Source organism: Aptenodytes forsteri, unplaced genomic scaffold, assembly GCF_000699145.1.
Source record: "Aptenodytes forsteri isolate BGI_AS27 unplaced genomic scaffold, ASM69914v1 Scaffold34, whole genome shotgun sequence".
In the NCBI taxonomy this organism is placed as follows: domain Eukaryota; kingdom Metazoa; phylum Chordata; class Aves; order Sphenisciformes; family Spheniscidae; genus Aptenodytes; species Aptenodytes forsteri.
Genome location: NW_008795038.1, coordinates 81,073 through 88,076, shown reverse-complemented (window position 1 = coordinate 88,076; position 7,004 = coordinate 81,073). Strand labels below are relative to the sequence as shown.

The 7,004-nt window shown below is 66.1% G+C and overlaps 2 protein-coding genes across 2 annotated transcripts in view; both read left to right on the top strand.

Annotated features, from left to right (window-relative positions):
* Window positions 1-1,264: 1,264 nt before the first annotated feature.
* CANT1 (calcium activated nucleotidase 1) lies at window positions 1,265-3,566 on the top strand. The gene is made up of 3 exons (XM_009276802.1): window positions 1,265-1,899; window positions 2,353-2,556; window positions 3,025-3,566. Exons 1-3 carry the CDS (start codon window positions 1,281-1,283, stop codon window positions 3,393-3,395), a joined length of 1,194 nt encoding a protein of 397 aa, XP_009275077.1. The 5' UTR covers window positions 1,265-1,280; the 3' UTR covers window positions 3,396-3,566.
* A 2,982-nt stretch (window positions 3,567-6,548) lies between these two features.
* Window positions 6,549-7,004, top strand: part of TIMP2 (TIMP metallopeptidase inhibitor 2) — an 11,465-nt gene continuing 11,009 nt past the window's right edge. The window contains exon 1 of the mRNA XM_019471403.1: window positions 6,549-6,749. Within this exon, the coding sequence (XP_019326948.1) occupies window positions 6,549-6,749 (201 nt within the window). The remainder of the gene's footprint in view (window positions 6,750-7,004) is intronic.

Sequence of the window (7,004 nt, the reverse complement as noted above, 5' to 3'; positions counted from 1 at the left end):
CCCGCCTGCCCGGGGCTCGGCCCCCCACGGTCAATGCAGCTTCTGTTCGCACCTCGGGCTGCTGAAAGGCACATTGAGAGCCCCGCGGCACGGCCGCCTGCGGGGAGCACGGCCCGTGCCCAGTGCCAGGCCCGGGGCCCCACTGTGGCCAGTGACCGGCCCTTTGGGGACGGCCCTGGGCCAGTGGCTGAGGACCCATCTGCCCTGACCCGGGCTTGACCGGCCCTTTGGGGACGGCCCTGGGCCTGTGGCTGAGGACCCGTCTGCCCTGACCCGGGCTGGGGGGGCCGCTGCCCAGTGGGGTGTCCTTGCCCGGTGCTGTGTGGCATGGGGTGAGAGTGGGTGGCGCTGGAACAGCTTCCAGTCCTAGGGAGCTGCTTGCTCCCTGCACCCCACACAGCCTGAAGTGTCCATCTGCAGGAGCCCGGGGAGCTGCCGCGTCCCTTGTGCTGCACTGAGGGAGGTGGCAGGGAGAGGCATTGCTGGTGCCCTGGCCCTGCGGGTGGGCACAGCCTGGGGTGAGCTGAGGGGTACCCGCATGCGAGTCCTGCCCGGAAGAGATGCTGTGACCATGGGCAGCCCTGGCAGGGTTGGGGGGAGGCGCTGCTGTGACTTTAAGGCTGGGCAGGTCGGGGTGTTTGTCCCTTGGACTCGGCACTGCGCTTCCTGCTCAGGCGTTGGCATCTTGCTCGGGCGGAGCTGCCACGTCTCCTGGTGTCCCCGTGGGGCCTGGGGACACACTCACCAGTCACCAGTGGGGCCGGTTCTGGGGGGCTGCAGGATCTGGGCCAGGCTTGCCCGCCGCTCCAGAGGCAGCAAGGGTTGTCTTCACTGCCGGAGAGGAACCTCCTCCTTCCCCGGGGCTGTGCAGGGACGCTGCTCAGCAGGACACCCCGACGTGGGTCCCAGGGGCTCGCCCCAGGCAGGGGTGCCTCAGCTCCCTGCCTGGACTGCTGCGGACCCTGGGGCAGGTAGAGGTGCTGAGCAGGTTGTGTGTGCCTGCTGACGCGCTGGGGCTCATTCTGGTTTGGGAGTGCAGGGGGGGGGTGAGAAGGGGCTGAGAGTGGCCCCAGCAGCAAAGCAGCCCCCTTGGCGTGCTGGCTCTTCCCTGCACAAGGCGGCAGCACCTTCTCCTGCTACAGGAGAGGGGATGGGGCCCCTCGCCTCTCCCTCGTGGCTGTGCCCTGCTGCCCCCACCAAGCTCAGTGTAGTGCCAGGTTCCAGCTCTCTGACCTGCTTCCTCCCCTCTTTGCCACCAGGTTCTCCTCGCCCCCAGTCTGATGCCCATCCCGCCCTGCCATGAATCTATGAGCCCCCTCCGGATCAGCGTGGGTGGTCTGCCTGTCCTCGCGTCCATGACCAAGGGTGCTGACCCCCGCTTCCGACTGCGCTGGAAGGCCATCGTGCTGTCGTCAGCCTGCGTGGGGTTTGTGCTACTGCTCTTCTGCCTGCACCGGTCCTCCCCGGCACGGCCCATCCCGCCAAATCCTCGCAACTGGCAGCTCAGCCTGCAGGCAGGGGACCGCTACAATGACACCTACCCGCTGTCCCCACCCCAGAGAAACCCTGATGGCGTGCGCTACCGCATCGGAGTCATTGCGGACCTGGACACGCAGTCCCGGGGCTCTGAGGAGCACACCTGGTTCAGTTACCTGAAGAAGGGCTACCTGGTGCTGTCGGACAGCGGGGACAGCGTGACGGTGGAGTGGGACAAAGACGAGAGCATGCTGCAGTCCCACCTGGCTGAGAAGGGCAGGGGCATGGAGCTCTCTGAGCTGGTCGTCTTCAACGGGAGGCTGTACGCTGTGGATGACCGGACAGGAGTGGTCTACCAGATTGAGGGTAACAAGGTGGTGCCCTGGGTGATCCTCCCGGATGGGGACGGCACAGTGGGGAAAGGTGAGCTCTCCCGTCCTGCCCTGCAGATGCAGAGCAGTGAAGCCCTTGGCTCTTTGCGGCTCGCCAGGGTGGGGTGTACCTTTTCTGTGACCCCGTAAACCCGGCCGGGATGGGGGCAATTCCCACCCCCAGATTGAGGGTAACAAGGTGGTGCCCTGGGTGATCCTCCCGGATGGGGACGGCACAGTGGGGAAAGGTGAGCTCTCCCGTCCTGCCCTGCAGATGCAGAGCAGTGAAGCCCTTGGCTCTTTGCGCCAGGGTGGGGTGCACCTTTTCTGTGACCCCGTAAACCCGGCTGGGATGGGGGCACTTCCCACCCGGGGACCGGCTGGCTGCATGGGGGAAGGCTGTGCCCAGCACTGGGCCGTCTGGTGTGGCGTTCAGGGGAGTGGGAGCTGGTCTGATGTCCATGTGCTGGCCAAGCCCCAGCTCATGCCATTCTCTCCGCTGCAGGCTTCAAGGCAGAGTGGCTGGCAGTGAAGGACGAGCACCTCTACGTGGGGGGACTGGGCAAGGAGTGGACCACAACGACGGGGGAAGTGGTGAACGAGAACCCCGAGTGGGTGAAGGTCATCGGCTACAAGGGCGATGTGGGCCATGAGAACTGGGTGGCAAACTACAATGCGCTGAGGGCCGCGGCGGGGATCCGACCCCCAGGTACTGAGCGAGGCTCCCTCCTGCTGCCCCGTGTCCCACACCCACTGCGGGCTCTGGGGCTGGGGTCTCCCTCCCCATAGATATTGGGACTGGTGTGAGATTTAAAGGACGCTGGAGGCCAGAGACCTTCCCATGTCCTGGTGCAGAGGCCAGAGCCTGCCCTGGCCGGTTTTCTCCCCTGTCTGTGCCACGAGCAGCTGGAAGGTGGCGCAGCCAGGCCCGTGCCTGGCAGCCAGGCCCCTGGGCAGAGGAGGCCGTGCTGGGGTGCCCGTGACCGGCTCTGGGAGGGATTAGGGGGGCTGCTGCATGGGCAGCGGGGCAGGAGGAGGCGGAAACGTTCGCAGCAGTCGCCTGCACGGGGCTGTGACCTCCCCGTCTGTGGTGTCTTTTGGAGCGGGGAGAGGTCCTGCCCCAGCCTGGCGGGTGCCCCATTTGCCCCGTGCCGTCAGACGCCGCTCCCTGCCGCAGGTTACCTGATCCACGAGTCGGCCTCCTGGAGTGACACCCTGCAGCGCTGGTTCTTCCTGCCACGCCGCGCCAGCCACGAGCGATACAACGAGAAGACGGAAGAGCAGCGAGGCACCAACCTGCTGCTGAGCTCCACCCAGGACTTCAGGGACGTGACGGTGGGACGCGTGGGCGAGGTGGTCCCCACCCACGGCTTCTCCTCCTTCAAGTTCATCCCAGACACGGATGACCAGATCATCGTGGCTCTGAAATCAGAAGAGGACAACGGCAAGATCGCCAGCTACATCATGGCCTTCACGCTGGACGGGCGCTTCCTCCTGCCCGAGACCAGGATTGGGAGTGTGAAATACGAGGGCATTGAGTTTATTTAACCGACTTTTGCACTGGACCGGAGGGGCGAGGGAGGCCGAGGGGCGCTGGGGCAGGCCCCACCAGCATGCTCCTAGCCGGGCACACGCCCCAAACTCGGCCGAGGGATGCTGGGCAGTGCTCCCAGCTTTGTAGTTGGCCTTGGCGTCTCCTGTAAAGCGTTGGCTCTGCTGCAGCAGGCGTGGTGCGAGTGTTTCGGCAGTGGCACCTGGTGGCAAGGGACTGCCACCACAGGGTGCTGGGAGCCCCAGCCCAGGAGACAGACAGCGAAGTTCCCGTGTGACAGTTCCCTAGGCAGGCCCCCGCACTGCAGCCATTAGCTCCCAGCCCCTAATTGCAACAGAAACCTTCTGCAGTGAGTTGGTGGCTCTGGTGACATCCAGGCTCTGGATTTGCAGCCAAGGAGGAGCCTGAGCCCCAGCTCTGCTGCTCTGCCTCGCATCCTACCATGCCGCAGTGCTCCCCAGGTAGAGGAGGGGGTGTCCAGCCAGAGCACTGGGCCCATCCCGGTACCTGGGGGAGCCGGTCTGACCCAGGCCCTGGAGCCCAGCCGTGCTGGCAGCCTGTCCTGGGGCCACCCTCCCTTCTCTCCATGTCCCTAGTGCCTGACCGGGGAATGCACCAGAGACGTGGGGACAAGCATCTCTGTGGGTGCGAGATCCCGCCCCATTCCTACATGGTTTGCTGGCCGCATGTCTTCTCCCAGCCCTGGCTGTGCACGGCATAGGCCCCGGAGGTGCCTCTAGACCCAGAGCTGTCAGCTCTGGGAAGAGTTGGGACCTGGAACGAAGCCTCCGGAGCCAGCAGGCAGCTCAGCCGTGCCTGCTCCAAGGGCTGCTGTGCTCGGCAGAGGAGGGAGAGCCAGAAGCATCAGTTTGGCTTCCCAGGACCGGCAGCAGCTGGGAAGCATTTGCAGCAGCCCTGGGGCTTTGCTGGCTGGGGAGCCCTCCCCAAGCTCGCCAGCGGTGTTGTGAAATTGCAGCAGCAGCCTGTGGCCCCCTGGGAGGAACTTGCACAGGTCTCGGGAGCCAAAAGTGCGAAACATGGGCATCTGCAGGCCCCCCGGGGCCTCCTTCCCACCCCACTAACCGGTAGGACTGCAGCTCCTGGCCTGGCCTGCACTCCCCCAACTCAGCCCAGCCCCTGCCCCAGTTCACAGGGCAGCACAGCTTCACGCCAGCCACCAGTGAGGGGCCGGGGCCGGTGTTTGACTCCACGGTTTGGCAGGGGGGAGAGCTGCAGGCACAGACCACACAGCCAGGTGGCATGGGGCAGCTGGCAGGGGACAGGGTGGCCATAGTGCCAGGACCCTCCGCCAGCCCTGGCTGCAGGAGCAGGACCTCCTCCCCTCTACCCCCTGGAGCCAGGCTGCCGTCTGGGGCCCCATGGGGATGTGTCCAATGCAATGCTGGAGCGACCTCCTGGCAGCCCAGGGTGCCTGCAGGGATGCTGCCGGTGGAGCTGCTGTCGGAGGGACCCTGTGCCCCGTGCGGATGGGAGCAGGCAGGGGTGCAGCTTGATAAGTGGCTGCCTCATAACTCTGGGCACAAGCCCCCAGATGACGCCAACACACGTTTTGGCTGTCTGGGTGTCTCCCTGCAGCCGGGGGTCCCTGTTACCACCTGGCTGCTCAGGCAGCTCTGCCAGCAGGCAGGACTTCAGAGAGCTGGGACTGGCTACTGTGGTTCAGGGGGGTCCTTTGGCCTTGGGCCCCCCCTGTGCCTCCCTGCCTGCCCCGGTGCTGCCTCGCTGTGGGGACCCACCATGCTCGGGGGAGGGAGGGGGCCTGTTCCTGCTGCAGCCAGGCTGCGGTTGAGTGGGAGGACTCAGTGCAGAGAGCCAGGGGGGACAGGGGCCCTCCCAAGGGCCCAGCCAGGCTGGCCCTGTGTCCCGTCCCCCCACCCCACCCCTGTTTACAGTGTCCAGCACCTCCACGAGCTGAGCGAGGAGCCCGTACAAGGCTGGACACGTGTTTTCGTTTAGCCCAGACAATGACTCACACCGGCGCTGGGCTGTGAGCGGACGCACTCATCCCTGCGGGGCAGCTCTGCCCCGGGCACGGACCCGTCCCCAGTGCCGCAGGCAGAGCTGGCCTCAGCCCATGCACGTGGCCTCTGGGGCCATGCAGCACCCGGGGCGCATCCCCAGCCCATGCCAGGTGCCAGCTGGCCATAGGCCACATTGGCCACTCTGCCTTTGCCTGTACTTCACTTGGCACAGCCTCTCCTGGCCTTGCTCGCCCTCCTGACCCGGGGCCGGTGGCTCCGCAGCACCTGTCATGGTCCCAGAGCTGTGCTGGTGGCTGTCCCCGTGGCTTTCCCCGCTGTGTGGCTCCTCTTGTCCCCTGGGCTCAGCCAGGCGGGGAGCTCTGCACCCTGCTGGAAAGTGGGGCCTCCCCATACCGTGTCCCCCTGCACCCCCAGACCATCCCACCAGCTGCCCTGCCTGCCTGCCCTTGCCCTGCCCTTTTCCTAGCGATCTGGCAGGACCCCATCTCGCCCCTCCTCGTGCAGGCAGCATACCAGGGGCCTGGGAGGCTGCCGGGGCCTGGGGCAGCGGTGTGGTGTGGGCAGCAGGACTGTCAGCCCCTGCCTCACCACAAACAGGACCAGGCTGCAGTGTCCCTGGGCCCCCATACCCTCAGCCCTGTGGTGCCCTCAGAGCAGCGCAACTGCCACCAGCAGCAGGGCGTGCGGCAGCACCCAGCGCCTTGGGCAGCCAGGCCGGCAGGACTTCTGGTGACTGCTGCCGAAGCATCTGCAAACCACGTGCCCCGTAGCAGAGTCAGGGACGTGGAGCCCCATCTCCAGGTTTCATCCAACATCCTGGCAGCATGAATGTGGTCACCTCCCACAGGTTCCCTGCAGGCTCTACTCGGGCTTGGACTGAGGTTCGCCTGCCCACATTTCTGCTGTTTCTTCTCATCCTAAAGGGCAAGCAGCTCTGACACCTCCCTCAAATGTGAGCAGCCATGGCAGGGTAGCTCTGTGGCAAGAGGCTGGCTCAGGAGCAGGTTGTGTGGCCGCGGTGCTGGCTGTCCCCACCAACGTGTACCCGCAGCGCCTGGCTCAGCTGTGCTTAGAAGCCGCGTACCTGCTCGGAGGCAGAGCTGGGCTCCCTGCCCACTTCGCCGGGATGAAGGCACTGCTGGAGAGATGGTGCGTGCTTATGCAGCCGGCTGGGTGTGGGCGTACAGGTACAGTGAGACGGGCAACATCCTGACACCTTCTGTGGTGATGCAGCCAGGACAGGGACAAGGTGGGGATTTTGGAGACGCGCTTCAGGGCCGATGGCTGCCGGCCAAGGGAGAGAGGCCCGAGGTCTGTAGGCATGTCACAGCGGCTCAGGACCCCCGGGTAAGCGCAGCCATCGGCCAGCCGCGCCACGGGCGCGGAGGAGGGAGCGGAGGAGGGAGCAGACGAGGGGGCACGAGCGGTGGGATGAGCTGAGCTGGAGGAGCCGGAAGGAGAGGAAATGCTTGGGCACAGACATAATCGCAGCCCTCCCCTGCAATTTACTGCTCCGCTCGGCGCAGGCCGGGCGCCAGGTCTGCGAGCTGGGGCCGGGCTCCCGTGCCTGCCCTCGGCGCCTTCCCCTCCCGCTGCCCGGCC

What these genes read in the sequence shown, in the direction of transcription:
- CANT1 (XM_009276802.1), top strand. Translation starts at nt 1,281, where the DNA reads ATGCCCATCCCGCCCTGCCATGAATCTATGAGCCCCCTCCGGATCAGC. An exon ending in GGACGGCACAGTGGGGAAAG is followed by an intron (nt 1,900 to 2,352) that starts GTGAGCTCTCCC and finishes TCTCCGCTGCAG; the next exon opens with GCTTCAAGGCAGAGTGGCTG. An exon ending in GGCGGGGATCCGACCCCCAG is followed by an intron (nt 2,557 to 3,024) that starts GTACTGAGCGAG and finishes TCCCTGCCGCAG; the next exon opens with GTTACCTGATCCACGAGTCG.